Source organism: Paramisgurnus dabryanus, chromosome 2 (assembly GCF_030506205.2).
Source record: "Paramisgurnus dabryanus chromosome 2, PD_genome_1.1, whole genome shotgun sequence".
Classification (NCBI taxonomy): domain Eukaryota; kingdom Metazoa; phylum Chordata; class Actinopteri; order Cypriniformes; family Cobitidae; genus Paramisgurnus; species Paramisgurnus dabryanus.
In genome coordinates, this window is record NC_133338.1 from 8,210,321 (window position 1) to 8,232,955 (window position 22,635).

Genomic DNA, 22,635 nt, shown 5'->3' on the forward strand with positions numbered 1-22,635 from the left:
AAACGAAACGAATCATAAAACATTTACTATATGCTGTGCTCTGTGGAACCAGAAAACTGCAGATGTCTGTTTAACAGCAAATAGTAGCAATAGCTCCATCTTTGAGAAGTGTTGTTAAACTAAGCTCGTAACCTTGCGCAGTCAGCAATAAGGTATCAGTTCACCTCACGTTATTAGCCGCCGGTGACTTCTTTTTCAAGGGCGTTCGATGCAAATTTCGTCACAACATGTATGTAGCCCATCATGTGTGTGGTTCTGTTTTTCTAAATATGTAGGGCCCTATAAAATCCGTTTTATTTTTTCCCAAATTTCGTTTTCTCCGTTTAAATTTTTGCAAATTCCGTTTTATCCGTTTTAATTTTTGGCAATAATTTTTTTTGCCCTTTACTGTTATTTTAGTCATAAAAAGCGTGTGCCTTTAATGTTAATGATTAAAATGTAAATGATTTGGGGAAAAACGGGATAACACGATTACTTAATGACTGTAAAACATGCATTTACACACGCACGCACACACACGCGCGCACGCACACACAACTCAATTCAATGCATTGTTTAGTGTTGTTGCAGAAGGCTACGCGTGCACAGTCCCTTGAAATGCATATAACTTCGGACAGCATGAGCGCGCAGCTCTTTGCACATGTGAGCGAAAGACAGACAGAGAGCAGCGCCATGACGCAGATGATTATATTTTAAATGCGAGGGATATTTAGTTTGCCTCAGCTCGCTTGAAATGCAGAAAACTGAACAAATACATGAGGATTTGTGTTCGGACTTCGGACAGATGCATGAGTGCGTGCACGTGAGAGAGGTGCAGTGAGACAGACGTTAATGAGAGTGTGCATGTATCTTTGCGCTCACAGTGAACAGAGTGTTGACAAAACTTACAAAATAACACTTCTCCGGTCACATAAAAGTCATGTGGGAACTGCTCGGAACTAAGTGCTTAGCATCGAATTTCTTAATTTTTTCGCTGACGAAAGCAGAGTCGTGGAGAGCCGCTTTGCCATGGTTTCAGTGTTTTAAAGGGGGTCTGAAACTACGGGAGGGGGTGCGTCGCCCAGATTTACTTCCCCCGGTCTGTATTTCCCCCAGACATATGTTCGTCTCCCACACAAAAACAGAATTTTATTCAAAATATGTAAAATTCCGTGAAATTACGCATTAACACTAGATTCCGTTAATTTGCCAATTTTGCTATTCCGTAAATTATAGGGCCCTAAATATGTGTACTGTGCATCTAGAGATCCTGTGTGCATCACGTGTCTTGTCAAAATAAGGGCCTGCTGCAGACGCGTCTAAAGGGTTTATGATAAAAGAGACGCTCTCATACGTAATCAGAGTTTACTGTTAAGGGAGTGTCTTGCGTGTATTTTGTGAATGTGAGCGTCTCTTTTATCGGTTTTAACGCGTCTGCACAGGAACTTATATTTTAAAAACACAAGCAACACACATGACACTCCGAACACTTATTTTGAACTAGCGCCCCTTGAATTGGCAGTAAAGAGCCACTACTGGTTATTTGTTAAATAATGTTAAATTCAGATCTTGTTAGATCTGTCTGTTGTTCTTCCTGGAAAACCACTGAGCGGAGTGCATTCTCCACAACTGGCATTATTGTAAAACAGGCTTTCACCAGACCAGGTAGGCTAAATACGATTGTCTGTCTTCACAAAAACATGTCAAAGTAAATAAAAACTGTGCATATGCAGAATGTGCAGTCTGTTATGTAGCCTATGTTTTTCGTTTGCTCCGAGCTCTCACTTGGTGTTTCGAGTTTGACTTTGTCAAGTCCTCAATCTTTAAACTTTGCTTGGGTATAATATTTGGTATAATATAATTTCTGTAAGAACTTAATTTGTACTAACGACCCACTTGAAAAAGCAAAGATTTAAACTCAGATTTCGCTTATCGTGGGGTTTTAACGCCATTTTCCTCTAGGCTATTATTTAAAGCGTAACTAAACCCCTGTTCAGAGCCTGACTCCACCCACTGGCAATATTTGAAAAGTGGGCAGATCCCAACGGAGATAGAGGGGATACAAACGGTGCTATATAGCACCAAAAGTGGTTCTTTGCTCGTAATCATAGAAGAACCGTTTTTTAGTGCCATATAGCACCGGTGAAGCACCAGTGAAGCACCTGTGTAGAACCATATAGTGCTATGTAGAACCATATGTGGTGCTATATGGCCCCTATTTGGTTCTACACAGGTGCTTCACTGGTGCTTTACTGGTGCTATATGGCACTAAAAACGGTTCTTCTATGATTACGAGCAAAGAACCACTTTTGGTGCTATATAGCACCGTTTGTTTTTAGAGTGTAAGCTCGTACCAAGTGTGTGGTGAGATCGTAACAAGGGCGTGGTGCAAATGTCAAAAAACGTACTAAAATCAATGAACAGCACTAATAAAGAATCATTCTTACAGATCATTAACTGAAAAAAGTTGGTTTAGGGTTAAGCTACTCTTTAAAATAAAAATAAAAAAGTTATCCAACCATGAGTTATAATAACTAGGGATGGGCATTTTACAGTAATATAATATTCAAATATTTGAGCTAATAAAAACAAATATTCGAAAATGTGTTTATTTAAATGACGTTTATAAAGAAGTTTAATATATTTTTCATTTTGTCACAATTTCAAAACTTCTGTGAAATTACGACAAAATTAAAAATACATAAAACTTCAAAAACGTTTTAATAAACATCATTTAAATAAACAAATATTACAATATCAGTTTTTTAATAGCTCAAATGTTTGAATATTATTTTACTAAAAAAGGCCCTTTCCTAGTTATTTTAACCCATGGTTGTATAACAACAACCCAACATTGGGTCATTTTTAAACCAGCATGTGTTCTGTCCAATATTAACCCAGCATGGTTAAAAAATAACCCAGCCATTTATACAGTGTTGAAACTTTTCCACTATTTCTTCACTTTTATTACACATGAATATTCTCTTAATTATTTTCTTGTAAAACAAAGTATATAGTAAAACATCCAATTTTGTTTCAGAATATTTTTGTTTTAATTTACAACAAAATGGGGCGGTTTCCTGGACAAAAAAATCCTTGTTTGAGCTGCCTTCAGTTAAAACATCTTGCAATGACATATCTTAACAAATATCAGTGCCATTGTTTTGTCTCAAGTTGAACACCAGTATTGTTTTTTGTAAGGTATGTTTGTAAAAATATAACTAAGGCCTATTCCTGGATTAATCTAAACCCTGTCTGGGAAACCGTCCCATAATTCATTCCCATAACAGGATGCATTACAGTAATGAGACTGACAGCAGCAAAAGCAATAAAATACAAAAATAATTCATATCTATGTTGAAATTACTCAAGGTAGAGAACACAATTGTTTTTTATGGTAATTTTTTGTGCTACTGAACGTTTCAGTGGTTTCGTAAGAATGACACAAATATACTTTACAGTTTATGCAAGCGTTTATATTAGTGAAATAACAAAAGCATCATATGGATGCATTTTTAGATCCTTCCAAAAACAGATACGCCTTAGGTTAGAAAGCCTGCGATTTGCAGCTGGTGTCGACAATATAAAGAAGTCCTATTAATCACACTAAAACAATACCCATAAAAAAGAACCTCATGTTATTTAGATGCAATAGCACATCAATTGCTTTAAAAATAGATTTGACTCGTATTATATTGCATGTAAATTTAGATGCTTACGCAATGGCGAAAAACCCTTCTTAGATCCAATTACACTACAATTCACAGCTCTTAGGAAGCAATTACCCGGTAAAATGAACAAGTAAATCAGTTTTTAAAAGGGAGCTATTTTAGATGAAAAGTTTTTTTTTTGAGACTGCATGCTGGGGTATCACAGATAAACGTCTGTCTGTCACATTCAGTACTCAAGAGAATGGAACAAACAGAACTGTCACACTCGGGCAGCCTTCGAAAATGAGACACTTGGGTTTATTTTATGCATGCAGTTGACATGTTCTCAGTCTCAAGTGAATATCAATTCCGCCACACTGGAGAGCTAATGAAAGATAATTTGTTGAGAAAAAACATCATTACCGGGATAATCCATTAGAAAAAAATGTATTATGTTATCATTTACACAACCTAACATCATGATTGTCTTGCATTTAAATAAAAAGCACCTATTCAATTTATTCAGTAGCTTGGACATTCAGCTCAGGAAGAAAAGTTGTCTTCCTGTAGCTAAACTTTTTTTTTTTTTTTTTTTTTTTTTACCGTACCTCACAGCACATCTTTTTTTTTTTTTTTTTTTTTTTTATTGTGCTTTAAACAAGAATACAACAACTCGTAGAGGTAACAGCATAAAAAAACTCAAAGACAAACAACACCAGGGGATACACACTAATTGCAAGGAGTGGAAAAAAAAATTATAATACATACATACAATTTTAGAGGACAAGAAATTTAGATATGTTTGTGGACAATTTCAAAGCATGACAGTTCTTCAGTAGTTTCAGTGAAGAGTGAAATAGTTTAAATTCACTCATAAAGTGTTGAAAACATGGGTGAGAATTTCTCCATTTGCAACAATGGATATGATATTTACCAAAAAGAAGAACAATGTTTACAATGTCTGATAAAGGATTCTTTAAACCATCAACGTAATATAAAATGTGGTGTATGTTAAATACAGGGATGTTTGGCATTTTTGAAATCAGCCAATTTCTGACATCATTCCAAAACTGGTTTGAAATAGGACAGGTGAAAAACAAATGATCTAAAGATTCATCAGAAAAGTCACAAAAAACACATCCCGCCTTGTCAAATTTAAAACGCTTATGAAGAAAAGTGGAGACTGGGTAGATCTTGTGACAAATTTTAAAGTGTGTTTCTTTGACCTTAGGTGGAATTGGCCATTTAACATACTTAGAAAAAGACTTTTTCTCCTGTAGCTAAACTAGTAGAGCAGTGCTCTAGTTTTGGTAACACATCTGCTGTTAAAAATTTATATTTTGAAACCATAGTTCAAACGAGCATACGCAAGCTGTATCTCAAACATGTGTGGTTTGAACGAAAGCTCTTCACCTGTGGTTAGATGCATAGTTCCTTGTTATAATAATATGTTAACTCACATTTGATCATGCTTTTGAACAAAATAAGCAAAAAACATATAGTGCATTCTATATTCATCATTCTAAATATATACAAAATATTTTATTTTACATCTTTAAGTTTGTAAACAGAATTAAGCGTTTTATTTCAAAACTGCGCATGTGCGCATCCTACGAGTTTTAAGACCTTGAGGAATCCCTGGGAGAAGTGACAAAAGAGGGAACTTGCACATTAATGAAATATCCTTAAAGGACAAGTTTGGTATTTTACACTTAAAGCCCTTTTTTCAGATTGTTTATGATGAAATAGAACGGTTTTGACTGAAATTTGGACATATGATGCTTTCTTGTATCACCTCCCACCTCTATAATGGCTTTATAGGTGCACAGGAACAATCCTTCCTAAAATGCATTAAATTTTCGTTTACAAAGACGTGAAACTCACCGAGTGGTCAGGGGTGTTCACTGATATCCTCACACAAAAATCGCTTTCCAACAGGTTTTATCGTAGTTTTTACCAACTCCATTGACTTGTATTAGATGTGCTGTGAGGTACGGTATTACTCCGCGTCGGGAACTTTGTTTCTATTCTTGCAATTGACAAAGGCGGATTATCGCCACCAACTGGGCTGGAGTGTCTATTATTTAAGCTCTCAGCGGAAGAATGTACGGGTGTGAGGCGTTGGGAAAAATAGGTCCACAAGTTTACAACGAATGCTAAAACACCTGTTGGAAAGCATCTTTTGCAGCGATTTTTGCGTGAGCATATCAGTGAAGACCCCTGACCACTCGGTGAGTTTCAAGTCTTTGTAAACGAAAGTTTAATGCATTTTAGGAAGGATTGTTCCTGTGCACCATTAAACCCATTGTAGAGGTGTGAGGGGAAACACAAACACGCGAAAATTCTCGGGGCAGCCGCATATGTCCAAATTTCAGTCAAAACCGTTCTATTTCATCATAAACAATCTGAAAACAGGGCTTTAAGTGTAAAATACAGAACTTGTCCTTTAAATAAAACAACAAGGAACTATATCACCGTGGTTCAATGGTTCTAATGACAAATGTGCGACAAAGTTACTATGTTTTTGGGACAAGGACCTTCGTTTTTCCAACTATGCATTGTACTATGGTGGTCCCGTTGTTCGGGAACCGCACCCCTGGACGTTTTTTGCTAACAATTTAGCCTAATTTTAGTCCGACAACTTAGTTTTTTCCTTTCAATCCTGAAATTATAGAAATATTATAATTATGATGATATGGGATGTACATTATACAACAAATAAATCTAATTTAAAATAAAATAACACCTATGTTTTATCTTTGATCATTAAAAAAATATTGGTTCAACTTAAAAAAGTGCTCATGCGGTCACTTAAGCCTGTTAGCAAGCAAATAAAAATTTTGTTCATGTACACGTTTAGTCTTTCTTGTCTGTTGCTTAAACAAAGATTTTTTTGGGTGATCTGTTACTTTAACTTCTATTGAGAATGTCTCTATAACAACTGTAATCTTGAGCCACATAATCAGAGACTTGAGTCAACTTACATAATAAGGACTGTTTCCCCATTTGAACTATAATAAAGATTGCAAAAAAAAAAAAAATGCAAAATAGTACATTTTTTGTTTTGCATATACTAAATAAAATTTGCCAAAACTTGTCGCTAACAAAGATTTACTGGACAAACTATTTTACATTTTTAACAAGGGCTTTGAAAGTTCCCATCATGCATTATGGCATGTTAAAGGAATAGTCTACCCTTTTGCCATATTAAACTATGTTATTACCTCAAATTAGACGAATTAATACATATCTATCTTTTTACAATGCGTGCACTGTACAGCGCGTCGTGAATGTGTTAGCATTTAGCCTAGACCCATTCATTCCTATGGTACCAAACAGGGAAGCCACCAAACACTTCCGTGTTTTCCCTATTTAAAGACTGTTACATGAGGAGTTATACCAGTAAGTATGGTGCCACAAAATAAAACTTTTTTATATTCATAGGAATGAATGGGGCTAGGCTAAATGCTAACACATTCACAACGCGCTGTACAGTGCACGCATTGAAAAAAGATAGATATGTATTCATTCGTCTAAGTTGAGGTAATAACATAGTTCAATATGGCAAAAGAGTAGACTATTCCTTTAATTTCGGTTGTTAATTTTTTAAAGGGGACAGAGAATGACAAACCATTTTTACCTTGTCTTTGTTGAATAATGGTAGTCTTCCCGCATTCACGAACATACAAAAAGTGCTAGACATGCTAAACATCTCAGTCTCATAGAAATTCCTCTTTAAGAAATGTCAGCCAGAAAACGGCCCAATCTGAAAAACTGATGCTTATGACATCACAGGCATCTCACTGCCCCTCCACTTTAAAATAATTGGCTACATTTTTTGAGTGGCAGCAAAGTCAGCCAATCAGTAATGAGATTGCAAGTTAAGCCAGTAGGGGGAGCCAAATAGGTGCAAAACCACTTGTTTAAAATCCCCCTCCCTAATAGAGCTATCTGAGAGAGGTTTTTAGGAAGCTTCTAAGGCATAACAGACCCAAACAAAAAAATCTTTGTCTACATGTGACATCACAGCACAAGGATAAATACCCCGTTCAACCTTTAAGATTTCTAGCAAAGTCTGATCACAAAATTTAAGATTATAACAAGACGGTTCATTCGTGATATTATTTTTATAAATTAGAATAAATGTAGAGTAGAGTAAATGAAGAGTAGAGTAATGCAATGTGCTATACTGCCCTACAAAGCCAAAGCGCAGTAACTACGCATTTGGTCAAAATTGAGTTAAGGATTGAAATGGGCTTTTTGAGATCTGATGTGTCTTTTGACAAAGTCTCCTAATTCAATTTTGCCCCATTTCAGAGAAACGTGTGTGCCAAAATTGGAGGGCAGTATAGGCGGACAGTCGTGACTTTGAAAACAAGAGCTAATTGTCAATTGCCATAGAAACAAGAAGCAAGCTTTGATACTGCACATGCGCTAAAGCTAGGGTCTTGGGTCTTTGAGTCTTTTGTTAATAGAGTTTATATTTTTATTGCATCTAACCTGCAATGACAGAAACACAGCTGTACTATACAACAGGCCTGCATTCTGTGTGCTTTCTGTCAACAATTTATCTTGATTTATGTGCTCTGCAATGAAAATCAGCGGGTGTATGTATGGATTTAAAGACGTAAAGTTAATTTAAACTTTAGGAGATTTGGAAATTTCTTTGATCAGCTCTGAATGGCTAAGAATAAACTGTGGTGTAACTTGATACTAATATACAAGGCCATATACTGTACAAGTGTACTGCTGCACCACAGCTCTCACTATGCTGAACACTTCATAAAAATGGGTAACGTCTGTTGATACTGACCTCCACCGCAGTACACGGTGCAGTCCTCCCAGCTGCTATGAGTCCACAGGTACATGTGATCAGGTTCTTTTACTGTCTCGCTGCGGTTCTCCTGCGATTGGTTAAGGGCAACAGTGTACTCATAGTGGATCCCATACGTCTGATCGTGAAACAGAAGAACCTTGGGGCACATGGAAAAACATGAAGAAAATGTTGAAAAATAGCTGCAAGAAGACTTTCAAAAAATACTTCAAAAAAGTATTTCAGTTAGGACAAACATAAGGATGGAAAAAGATATACTACAATTGTTTTATTTTTGAGTGATTTAGTAGCTCTGTTCCACCGTTGGAACCTAACCCTAAGAAACGGCAAGGAACAATTATATTTATGTTACCATTTGAGCCTGGTTTCAGCATGGCACGATTACATGGTTGTGCAATGATGTCCCGGTTCAGGATTCGTCACCCGTCTGTCATTTAAAAATTTGTCCTTAAAAAACTATTCTTCTCCACAATACCCTCAATATCGCATGCAATCTTCAAACTCTTGCATTGTCATGAAAACGACTGACACGCTTGTGTTAAATTGTAAAGGAATCTATTATGAACCTCTAGGTTGAAAATGAAACCATAACCGTACTGGCTTGGCTGGATCGGCACATAATGGCGCAGGTAAGTGGCCCCCTCCAATAAGTCTTTCACAGAAATATAATTTTCTTGACTTGGTTTCTGCTTGAAAACATACTCCAGACATTGAACCACCTCCAGAGGCCTGGGAACAAGCATGATGTCAGATTCCAAGTGGCTACCCAGACGCCAGGAGAAAAGAGAGAGCTCACTACCATTCATTCCCTGTAATCGCTTCCAGTGACAGGATGAGGCAGAGAGCCCTTTGCTCTATCACAGGTTCCATCTGATGAGAGTCATTTTCCTCCCTTATTGTGCAGCCAGTGGAGGTTAATAGCCTGTGAGCTGACCATAAGCCCATCCTCTCAAAAAGACCCCTTTCATTCAATGCCTAATGACATGAATGAAACTATACGGGCAACTAGGCCTGCATGATAAATCGCATGCGTTAGTCAAGTGCATCTTGCAGTAAAAGCAGGTTCCTTAATTAGCAGTAAATCGCCATCACCTGCTTTTAGAAGGAGCAGCATTTACTGCACAAAGCTGACAAGACGTGATACGTCTGCGATTATTAATGCGAAATTGCCCCGATTGTCATTGAACTATGGCTTTGTGTAGTAAATGCTGCTCTATCTGAAAGCAGGTGATGGCGATTTACTAATCAAGGAACCGGCTTTATTGACGAGATGCGCATGACAATCACATGCGATTATTTGTGCAGCCCTACGGGCAACAATACGTTTAAGCCTATTAACGAACAAGAACACAATGGTCATTGGTCTCTGATTTTGTGCTGCAACTAATAAAAAGCTAAAATGTTACATTGTAGCCCAAAATCAAACACAAATTTTTTGCTGTTCTTTTGCTGTTAAAAGAATGACTGGGGGAAACATGCTTAAGCCCAATTTGTACTTCTGCGTTGAGTGTACGGTGTAGCCTACCCTATTTTCATTTGTTCTCTTTTTATCACCTCTCAAATGGGGGTAGGTTTCTTCAAAAATACCAAATTTTGAACAAAAAATTGCATTTTCGTAGAGGACTTTTGTTAGAGATAAGATTCAGAGCGATGTTCAAAACATACACAGAGTTTTTATTGTTTTTGGCTTTAGTGGATGTGTCAGTGTTTTATAAGTTGGGTAAGAGTGCCACCTAGTGCAGAGTTTCCCGCAGCACATTTCAGTTCAGGAGGCCCGCCTAAGCTTGGAAACCCTACCGCCTTAACTAAGTCATCCAAAAAAAAAGAATTGCTGCACAAAAGGCCGTCAAGTGCATCTCGGAGAATAGCGCGTACACGCTTCAAACTGTGAGCAAGGACACGCGCCACATGGCCGAAATGAGAAAGACGTGGTCCGGATAGTCACTGTTTCAAAGATAACTAGCCAATTGATAAAACATCTCGAAGAATAGCGCGGGCGCGCTTCACACGGCCGAAATGAGAGAAAGACGTGGTCGGTCATGTCTGGAGGATAGCCAGTTGATAAAACGCGTGTCCGTGAGAACTGTAAGTGGACTTATGTTTTGGGGTTGTTTAAGCCTGTTATTGTATTAGTCTATAATTCTTTCAAATTTAAAGTAAGTTAGCTGGTGATTTGTTGTTTGTGCAACCTGCTAGCTAGGTTTCACGTGCCTGTTGATTAGATATAATTGTTGAGCGCTCTTGCTCACTTTATTTATGAGAATTATTTACATGCTACAGTAGTTACACTCCTTTAAGATAATGTAAGTAATAGTGGGAAATAATCAGTTTTTAAAATATTTGCGCCATCTATCATCGTTCGCCTGACGTTCTACAACATCTGCTTTAGTTTGTGTTTATTAACCCTTTAGTTTCACTTCATCACGCAGCTATTCCCATTAGAGGTATCTGTTAAAAAACATTTAATTCATTAATAATCTATTATGTGTTCATTTTCTGTCATAGTTTCGTCAAAATTAAGTTTTATTTGAGTGCTTTAAATAAAAATATTTAAATTTTCATCATGATGCATACGCCCCGCCCCCTTGATTGCCACACCCTCTCCACCCCGCCCACTCGCCCAGCCCTACCACCTTAACTAACAATTTTGATAATAGTGGATAATAGCGGAAATATGTAATTAATATCAATTTCTTAATTGATGAGATAACTTGTCAATGGCGGTGAAAGAGTTAGCAACTCAAGCTGCAACAAAATTTGCTGTCTATTTACCTCCATCACTTCCGTTGCTTCATCCACTATGTACACAACAACAAGCTTCTTCTTTGGCTTTTGTCTTGATACTTTATTTCCATGAGCATGTTACACGTAATACGCTCATGGACATTGCCTACTAGCAATCTGCATATGTAATTGCACGTCTGCATGAACATCAACGCAGAAGTATAAATGAAAACTGATGTGTAGCCTACGGCATAGAGGCTACGGTGTAGGCCCTACCCATAAGTATATGGGTGATTCTCACGAAAACTTGGTTTTAAAAATGTCAAGCATGAAAATGTAAAAATTGCTTAAATTTACTTTTTTCCCCACCAGACATTGAAAAACAAAGTCTGGAGTAAATGGGAACATTAATTTAAACACTTTTACTTATCATTTAACACTTTTTGTAACATAATTAAAAAAATTAGTCCTAAAAAATCTCATTACCGCAACAGTCAGAAAACATCAACACTGACATATTTTCAAAATGACATGACAAACCTGAAAGAACATAATTTGGAGATTCTGCACATGCATTTAAAATCAAAGTATTATGCTTCTATTAATTAAATTAACATTTAATAAGCATCTGTTGCGGTAATGATAATCAAAATGTCGTGTAAGCATTCTGACAAGACAATATTTCAAATTAACTGTAAAAAAATTATCTTACCTGGTAGCCATCTTGAAGTAACTGGTCCATGTGTTTGGTCACTCAAAATCAAACTTTATTAAAATTCTGTATGTGTGCTTAAACTGTTCTCAAAAAGTGTTGCGGAGGATGAGAACATCAGGCATGGACACATAATTTTCCTAATTTTTCTTCATTATTATTATACATGAATATTCAGTAAATATTTTTTCTGTCATCTAAAGTAGTCTAGCAAAACATCCATTAATTTTTTTTCTAAATATTTTTGTGTTAATTTGATTAAATTACAACATAACACATGTTCAAACACAGCCGGACACATTGCGGTAATGAGAATTTCAGCAGAAAATGAGATAAAATTGACAAATTATAAATTCTTATGTTGAAATCACACATTGTGCAAGGTAGAACACAGTATTGTGTTAATTCTGATGCTTTTTAATATTACTATATTACACATTTTATAGCTAAAATCATTAGTGCCGTGGTGTTTCAATGGTTTCGTGAGAATCACCCATTATATCAGATTTTAACTGTCACAAGTCACGACAATAACATAAATATTCCAAAGTCAACAGCGCACATTTACTACAATACTACAACTAGCACGCCAATGTGTAGTACAATGGCAACTGCTGTAATAACCTTAAATCTACCTTTATTTTCTTTAAGAAAAACAAACTTTTTAAATTAAGTTAAATTTTTGGGTGATATTGAACCAGACATGCTGTGACATTTCCCTCAAATTACAAAACATTTCCATTCATACAGCCTGCCACTCAAATGTCTAAGAACTGTAAAACTATTAATTGTGCACGGCTAATGTTTACTTTTTTAACCTAATTATCTTGCAAACTTTTTTGGAATATTTTGCATCTATTCATTCAAGGTCAGACAAAAACTTCTGTCAGCAGTCTCTAAGCTGACCAAAGGCACATTACCAATTACGCTAAAATATTCTAGGCGAGGACGTAAGCACCTTCAAAACGTTTGAAGTCGGGCATCAGTGTGCCAAAAAACTTCTCAGCGGCTGGCATCTTTTAAAGCCTGTTTCATTGCTTAATTGTACTATTAGGGATCTCTGAGGATGACTTCTGGCATTCTAGACTAAACAAACCTTTTCCTTTAAACTCTTTCTGACTGCGAAGGGAACTGGAGATTATGCACCCAATCGTCAAGGGATTCGGTAAGATATTTACTGAAACAATGTGCTAAGAGGATTGCATTTCATTTGAAAGCGAGATTTAATGTGTTACCAAAGCACTAACGCAAGATGACGTCATAATCACAGATGATGTCCGCACGGGCGCAATAGGTGGAAAGCAGTTCCAGATGTTCGTAAAGGTGAAGGCTCCAGGTTCAGCTGTGGCTCCAAAACATCTGCATTAATGCTTTTAAAACATTTCAAGCGTCCTGTTTTCCATTCATTTCATATATTTGTTTTGGATGGAGGCTAGAATGTTTTCCAAATATAAAACAGCATCTTGTATTAATCGTGAACATGTCTTAGGTTTCTTAGATCATTGGAAGCCACTTGCAAGAAACTCTTTATGGTGAGGAAGAAAAATTAAGAACATGTAATGTTAAATTTAACATTAAATCATAATTGACAAATTTTTATTATTGTTGCATGTCATTATTGTGCATTAATCTGACTTCCTGAACTTCAGCCAGCTCCTTGTTTCCTGTCTGCCATTATTGGACAAACTGATTAATCCAGGTGTGTCTGATTATTGTTGTTGTGACTACTGAGGTCAGGCACACCTGGATTAATCAGTTTGTCCAATAATCGCAGACAGGAAACAAGGAGCTGGCTGAAGTTCAGGAAGTAGTGCAGCTGGGCATAAAGCCAATTAATAAAATCCTGCCCAATATGTTTTGTTCTACAATTTTTCTTCAATCTGTGTTTAATTCTGAATCATGTCGTATTACGGAAACAAAATAGATTGCGTATTGCATTTCTTGAGTGCACCTCATTAATCAACATCTGACAAAAAGCTCAGTGTCTCCCAGGGGGTGTGTGTTAGGACCTAAAGTTTTACCATGAGATGAAGTGGCATCTTAGTAGGTCCCTTGGCAGACATCTTTTCCCACAGTCCTCTCCTCACATATCGGACCGTAGTACCAGCAATTTCAAACTCTCCAGGCAGCTCGATTTTCCAGTCACTATTTATGGATCGTTTGCTGGAGTCCTTCAAGGCTAAACCAGCCAATCAGAAATGAAGAAGTATATTTATCTAAATGAACAAGCATCACAATACAAAACTGATGGTACAGTGGTTTTCTAGTATCAAAATGCATAGGGAAAGAGTTAAAAATTTACTAGATTTTTTTCTCTTACAGGCACAATATGTAATTTTCACCGCAAGGGTCTTCATGCAAAAACAAAATCGCTGCATTCAAACATTGCAGAAAACATTTGGGATAATGTAAGTACACATGTGAACTAAATATATAATGTTGTGCCAGTAGTTTTTGGAAATTTAAATGCAAAAAATATTACATATTGTGCCTTACGAAAAGATAATTTCAAAAAGGTTATATTTGTAAAATACATGCTCTCTAATTTAAATACAGTTAACGCTAACAACAACGTACCTTATGATAAAATATGTAATCAATTTTACACTTATTTCTTTTATACGTATTCATCAATTTCAAGTACATGACTTCAAGTACAGGTAATGATAATGCACTGTATATTTGCTCTTGACTTTAACCAGGAAAGATAATACAATACCTCTGCCATTACATTCAATTCGGACTGCAAGCTCACATTTCAGATAAAGCATTTCGTTTGCAGTGGTATTTTAGATTCAAGTAGTTTAATGCTTATATTGCCTAACACCCAATATATGTTTTCTATTTGGCTATTAACACTGCCATTAAGATTTCCTAAAATGATTAAATGATTATCTTAATTGAAAAATTAGGATCTTAAAACTGAAAAGATATCATTATCATACCACTTTGCATATTATTGCCTCCTAGGAAAAATCGCTTTGTAGCGTTTCTCAATTTAGTAGATCACTATGCATAAAAGCTTTTGGTGGAGCGCGTCCTCTTAGAAAATACCAGCCTGATCTCAAGAATTTCCGTGGGATAGTCACAGAATTTTTTGCTTCTTTTTTCCATGGCATTCTCACGGAATTTTCGCATTTTGCGTGGCCCTGCTACGGACTGTCTTTTTCCGCGGCATTCTCACGGATTGGTTACTCAACTGTTTTGTCCTATTTCTTACCATTTTCGCTTCAGTTTAGGGTTAGATTTACATGAAATGACATCCCTACCCAAACCCAACTCTAACCCCAACGCCAGGCAACAATTGTTTAAAGTTTAGAAAATATAAACGAATACATCAGAATAAACCAATATTTAAAGTGACATACTAACGCAAACACCAAATCTAACCCTAAACCGAACCGAAAATGGTTTGAAAATAGGAACAAGCAGTTAAGTAACCAATCCGTGAGAATGCCATGGAAAAAAACAGTTAGTAGCAGGGCCACAGAAAAATGCGGAGATCCGTGAGAATGCCACGGAAAAATTTGCAAAAAATTCTGGGACTATCTCAGGTTGGAAAATACACATATCTCTGTAAAAGCAATGAGAGAAGACCAAATCTGCCCATCGCACATGAGCAACGGGTTATAAAAATACTTGCACTACGTAAAAATGCTCTCTAACTGTAGCCGCATTCAGGAGCCCTATGATGACAAACGTAAAAACTCAAAGATCGGACCATGAGATCGGCAAATTTAGCGAGTACAGATCATGTAATTTAATGTCGTTATTAGCCGATACCGATCTGCGGTCGATCGATCGCAGCATCCCTACCCAAATCACATTTTACCCGAACCCGATGTTCATAAATTTTTTTTTAAAGAAAGACCCGCCTCGACCCGAGACAAACGCAAGAAAAAAAGACCTGAGTCTGACCAGACCATAGACTGTAAAAAAAGATGGACGATGCGACGTCGCGTCCCACTAGTGTAATGAATTGAAGCCAAAAATGTCCGACCACGGTCGCCGCCATGTTACGTAAAAACTTTGGAGCCAAGGCATGCGCAGAAGGAATCGTCCGTGGAGCCAGAGGCGAAGCCGCGGTATCAAAGTTCCGCCCAAACACCCGCTCGACCAATTCGACCACGCCAATCATAACGTCACGCCCCGTTTCTATTGCATCAAATTACATGCTAAAATGAAACTTACCACAATAATGAAGACTTGAACATATACAAGCGTGATAAAAACTACTTAAAAGAACCAAAACCATCTTTCGGAAACTTTTATTGGAAGAGTAAATATTTGTTTTATTTACAGTAGAGTCCCGAGTCCCATTCGTTTGAATGGAGAGGGCGGGGTTTATGACTTGTACTGCAGCCAGCCACCAGGGGGCGATCAAAGAGCCAGAGGCTTCACTTTTCAAGGCTTATGAGGCACAGCCGGACCAGACCCAGTGGCAATTTTTTTAACCCAATTCTGCAGCCACGCACACAACAGTCAGAAAGAAACCCTGGTGGCCTTGCAACCCATTTGTCCCGCTGCTTCTTTTATTTTCATTTGTTTTCTGACAACGACACCAAGATGACAGCTAAAATTGACTGACAGGTCTGGCTCAACAAAAATTAACCTACTGCCAGCCACACAATGTCACAAGCACTCTTGGCAAACAAAGAAGGGGTTGGAAAAGGACGCCATGCACACATGCCAGATAGATCGGGTCTTCTCTTGTCTTTTTGGCAAAAACACATTTATTTTAAATTACCTGAGACCTGATCCCACTAATAATATACCTGACGTGTGTCCGAGGCACACATTAAACTTTTAGACCCGAATTTGCTCGGGTCTTGGGTCGGACCCTGGGTTTTCGGCTCTAAGTGGACCAGTGAAGACATCTAGTGCAAACCACAACTGTAAGTTACAATAAAGCTATTTTGAAGGATCTCTTTCAACTAATGAATTTAAATGACATGGATTTTAGAGTCCTAGGTGTATTCAAATTAATAGTAGGACAAATTAAGAAATTGCTTGCATGCACCACTGGTAATGTGGTAGAAACTGTTAATGTTATTATGAAATTTAAACAATTAATGTTGTTTTGATTGTCTTTCATCATTCTCACTGTCTAGCCAATTAACACTAACACTCCCGTCAATCACTTCTTGTCTTTTATGTCTAGCAAGAACAAATCCCTGATTTGACAGAGGTGCTATGAGTACTGTGATTTTAACATTATGTGTGGTAGTCCAACTGTAGGACAGGCACTTAACTTGTCTTGAATATCGTATTATTTCAAAAGTTTAACTCAGTACCAACAGCACCTGCACCTGAAAAGAGGTGCAAAGTCAGTTCTTCTTGATGATTGATTTAATAGATTGTGTAAAAAAGGGTTGAAATTTGAAGTTACTTTTAACACAGAAAACATATCTTTCTTCACCTATGTTCCCAGCATTTACCGTGTAATGGGGCCACAATAAAATATATGCACTGGCCTTATCTGTGTCGACCTTATCTGCTGAAAAACACTAAACTGGTTTGATTTAGAGAGGAGGGCTTTGCTTTCATAAAACTTCATGTACATTTTTTTTGGCTGTTATTCAAAATTATCTCCTGTCCTCTGACTAAAGATAGCAGACTAAACCATAATTGAATGCTATATTTACACCCCCGCACATATAAATTGGCACATTTCTGCATTTCTGACTTCCAGACTGCCCTCCACAAGATAAAATATTTTATGAATCAACAATGACAACAATGAGTCTATAAACATGAAAATCTTAAACCGTTGTCATTGTACAACTAAAAGGTCATATAACCAGGGGTGTAAACTTGTGATACGTGTAGATCCGATGAGTTTTTGAAAATGGGGGTAGAAGGGGGTCTGCGACAGGGTTGCTGTGAATTAAATTTTAAAATTCGTGTCCAGCTATTGCGTAACAATGTCAAATCACAAACCATTTTGGCAGGTTATGTTTTACAATTTATAGTTATTTTATTGTTGCCAAAGTTTAAGCAGTCTGTGCAGATTGAGCGCACATACTCAACTCTCATCATGGCAATGGCAACATGCTTTATTAAGGTAGCGTTAATGGTGTCATGCCCTGTACATTCTGCAGATTGTGTCTTTTATAAATTTACATAAAGCAATAAAGTAGCGTTCTACACAAGAAATCTATCGTACACAAGCTAAAAAAAGTTTGAGAATCACTGCAGTAGTAGATGTCCTTTAAGGTATCTAGAACACCAAAGCGTTTACACTACCAGCTGGTGTATGTTTTCAATTCTTTCCAATGGAAGCACTAGGCTTTTCAAAATTGACAGCATCTGGTGTTTTTTCTGCGCTAAGCTCTGCGTTTTTCCACTCTGAGTGTTAAAGGGGACAGAGAATGAAAAACCATTTTACCTTGTCTTTGTTGAATAATGGTAGTCTACCCGCATTCACGAACATACAAAAAGTGCTAGACATGCTAAACATCTCAGTCTCATAGAAATTCCTCTTTTAGAAATGTCAGCCAGAAAACGGCCCAATCTGAAAAACTGATGCTTATGACATCACAGGCATCTCACTGCCCCTCCACTTTAAAATAATTGGCTAAATTTTTTGAGTGGCAGCAAAGTCAGCCAATCAGTAATGAGATTGCAAGTTAAGCCAGTAGGGGGAGCCAAATAGGTGCAAAACCACTTGTTTAAAATCCCCCACGCTAATAAAGCTATCTGAGAGAGGTTTTTAGGAAGCTTCTAAGGCATTACAGACCCAAACAAAAACTTTTTTATCTACATGTCACATCACAGAAAAAGGATAAATACCCCATTCAATCATTCTATGTCACCTTTATGCGCCCAGAGTTGAAAATTGTTCAGAGTTGAAAATTGTAAATGTCACTTCTTACTTGGTCGTCCAATCACAGTGGAAGAGGGGCGAGACAAATATCACAACAACCAACCGCCGCATCAGTCAACGTCTGATTAACAAATCAGAAGTATCCTAGCAAACCAAAGAACTTAGCTAAAAAACTGTTGGCAAGCTCCCACAGTCGGCGTCCGCCTGCCGTTTTCAGCTGCGTTTAAACGCTTTGATGTACGCGCCTAAGACAACATCCCAACAGAAATGACTAACCTAAAAACAAAAGCAGCATCTCTACGTGCCATACAAAAAGCATTCCTCAAGTAAAGCGCACAATGCATTCTGCGATTGCCTTATTCATGAAAAAAAATGTGATTATGCCTCGGAAAGCAGCTTAATGTTTGAAACAGCTTCTGCCTATAAAGTTCACTAGGTATTGGAACAAAACTACTGCTTTTATCCAGAATAAAGAACCTCATTTGTCTGAATCTCACAATGTAATGAAGTCTGTGATTTACGACAGCCTGTCATTTTTAATAACTTATTACCCAGGCAATCAAATAATACTAACCTTGGGAGAAGAGATGTTTATTTAAGAATATGGAGTGTAAAATGTTATTATGACTTGCCAAGTATTACTGTTTTGAAGTTGGATGGCAGGACACATTAATTCTGAAAGCTGAAGGCGTCCTTTCCAAAACCTCTAACTGATCAGGATGGATTGCATTACCATAAATATGCCAGACGAATCACGTCTTAATTAAGTTTTACAGGATTTAGAACATTAAATGAGTTCCAATAAATAGAGTCAGTTTCACAAACCCTGTCAAGATGACGTCTGGGTGAATGTTTTAAACAAAGGAAAATGTAATGGAAAAATATAAACGCCTATTTTAGTACTAAAGCCTATTTTAGGAATAAGAATCTTTGTATTCTTTAAGTTCTTTAAAATGTATTTGGTCCACTTAAAATATGTCCTCTAATTAGTATTGTGTGTTTGCAGTTGCATATCTACAAATACACATCTACAATACGCATCTCATGGTGTTATAAATCATTATTGTGACAAGCAGCTTCACAAGTCACCTGCAGCGGAGAAAAGTCATTTGTCACAGTGTAGCAAAACACCTGGCATAGTCAAAGCCATTATCCAGTTCCTGTTCTGCTGAGTCTAGTCTCAATGAGATCCATTTGTGTGGTCATTTGGAACGCAGTTGTTATGGCAACAGGTTGAGTAATTACCCAGAAAGCTATGGGACGGTTTGTCCTCCACAATTTTGATTCTCCGTGCTCCCACCGGAATGACCACTGCCTCGATGTAACCTTTGAGGAGGAAACAAAACAAAAGGAAATGATAGAAAGAGAGATGGAAAAGCAAGAACATCAATGTTTAACAATAGTGCATACAAATGCATGCTTGTGTGCGCATGTTTGTATGCAATTGTAGATAAGCAACTTCCCATTGTATTGAAAAACAAGTTCATATAGAACAAAAGTGTGTGTCCACATAAAAAAGTGTGTCCTCCCTGTCCAATCAGAGCAGACCATTCACAATGATTACAAAATGTTTAAATCATAACTAAGGCTTACATGGCTAAATTGTCTGGGTCTTTCAAACCTGACAAGCAAAACATGCTCCACACCGTCAGTAGTCTCCTAATTGATTGTGCCTCACACCAGATTTGGTGTAAAGTCTACTGCACACCACAAGACAGAAGCTCTTCTCCCGGTCATGTTTTACAAAAAGCACCAGATTGTAGCCAGCTGTGCCTGTAAATTAAATGATGGGACCTGTCGCATATGCTACGGTAAATTAAAAATGGTTTGAAATCATGTGTGCACACCGTCTCTGATGAGCAAGAGACCAGCAGTGAGCATCAACCAATGAAACTGTGATCATGCATACTGTTGCTGGGGAACCTTGTAATTTTACATCTATAATGGGAAATATTGTAGAGTAAAATGTGATTTTTATAATTGTATGATGAAAAGTGAGCACTAAAAACAACAGTCCAGGCCCAGATTGGCTAATCGGGACAATTCTCGCAGCCTTACTGCTTTTCATTTATTATTTTCTCACAGCCCCACTTGCAGTGCATGTTTGACTCTTTAAAAAAAATTACATCAGTTGTTGGAGATACTAATGCGAGTAAAAAATAAGAGATAAAATTTGATAATAGAAGGCTAAAAACCACAGAATGAAAGTGGAAGCTTTGGAAACTTTCCTTAAAACAAGAAAGAGTACAACGAATGAAGACAATGAGATGCACGGTAAGCTAACATTAAGCTAGTTTGGAGCAGTGCAAGATGCTAACAGGCCTGAACACTAATTCTAATGCTAGGTACACACCACACTCACTCTAGATTACTCGCGGGATTTAACTTCGAGTCATGGGAATTTTCCGCCCGAGTTAAATATTTTCGCAAATAGCGCGTGTTTTCACGGCAAACGCGCCGCCCATATCGGGTCATTCACATCGCCCAATGCGAGAACGCTTCTGATCGCGTCTTTGCATTGACTTTGTATGTAATCTACTCACGCAAATCATTGAACTTGCGTCCGGTATAAACCCACAGTTATGCTGCATTACACCAGCCGCGGTAGAGGTGGCAAGCGCGGGTGATTTACATGTTAAGTCAATGCAAAGACACGATTAGGCATCCTGCGGCGCGGTACACGCGGTAAGCACGGCACGAATGGTGCGGAACGCGCGGCAGGTGCAGTGCGGAACGAGCGAATTGAGTGTTGCCGTGGGAAACTCGTGAGTTGAAAAATCTGAAGTACGGCGGATTTCCGCGCCGCGTTAACCGATCAGCCCCTTGCTGTAGTAGTGACGTGATTACAAGAAGTCTCAGCGGAGTCGCAGAAGCCCCTCCCATGACGCAAATTTCCACGTGAATCTCTCGAATGACTAGAATTTCACGCGCAAATGAAGCGGGTGAACTCAAATGTTCAAGTGTCCAACAACCTCTACCGCGGCTGGTGTAAATGCAGCATTAGAGATTGAAGCATTTATTTATTTATAAAAAAATAAATATAAAAAAGGTGATTAAAAAAAAAAATACGGCCAATTTGAATAGTAAAAGTGCACAGGACAGCAAAAATCTGTCTTGAAGAGTGCGCTTAGCCTCAAGCCTGCACGCTCCATGATGCGTTCTTGCATACTTAGGGCTCACATAAAGGACCAGCGTGAGAAATGCTCAGGCCCGTAAACAGTATTGTCACTTGCCCCGATCGGGCCGGTAATTCGCCCTCAGTCCCTAAAATATATATTTTCTGCCGGTGGCCGTTTGGCTGTACTGTATGTATTCTTATGAAATTTAAAATTGCCAATTGTCTTAACAAATGATAAGTAAATAAATGTACAGGTATACAATTATACACTGCTTAAAAAAATAAAGGGAACACTTAAACAACACAATGTAACTCCAAGTCAATCACACTTCTGTGAAATCAAACTGTCCACTTAGGAAGCAACATTGATTGACAATTAATTTCACATGCTGTTGTGGAAATGGAATAGATTACCGGTGGAAATTATAGGCAATTAGCAAGACACCCCTAATAAAAGAGCGGTTCTGCAGGTGTTGACCACAGACCAATTCTCAGTTCCTATGCTTCCTGGCTGATGTTTTGGTCACTTTTGAATGCTGGCAGTGCTTTTACTCTATTTGTAGCATGAGACGGAGTCTACAACCCACACAAGTGGCTCAGGTAGTGCAGCTCATCAATGCGAGCTGTGGCAAAAAGGTTTGCTGTGTCTGTCAGCGTAGTGTCCAGAGCATGGAGGCGCTACCAGGAGATAGGCCAGTACATCAGGAGACGTGGAGAAGGCTGTAGGAGGGCAACAACCCAGCAGCAGGACTGCTACTTCCACCTTTGTGCAAGGAGGAGCAAGAGGAGCAC

The 22,635-nt window shown here is 37.8% G+C and overlaps 1 protein-coding gene across 3 annotated transcripts in view; it reads right to left on the reverse strand.

Annotated features, from left to right (window-relative positions):
- adamts17 (ADAM metallopeptidase with thrombospondin type 1 motif, 17) overlaps positions 1 to 22,635 on the reverse strand; it is a 216,145-nt gene that overhangs the window by 44,712 nt on the left and 148,798 nt on the right. For all 3 annotated transcript variants that reach the window (XM_073811891.1, XM_065294290.2, XM_065294289.2), the window contains 3 exons: positions 19,971 to 20,051; positions 13,921 to 14,078; positions 8,443 to 8,602 (listed from right to left, as the gene is read on the reverse strand). In XM_073811891.1, coding sequence (XP_073667992.1) covers positions 8,443 to 8,602; positions 13,921 to 14,078; positions 19,971 to 20,051 — 399 coding nt within the window. The remainder of the gene's footprint in view (positions 1 to 8,442; positions 8,603 to 13,920; positions 14,079 to 19,970; positions 20,052 to 22,635) is intronic.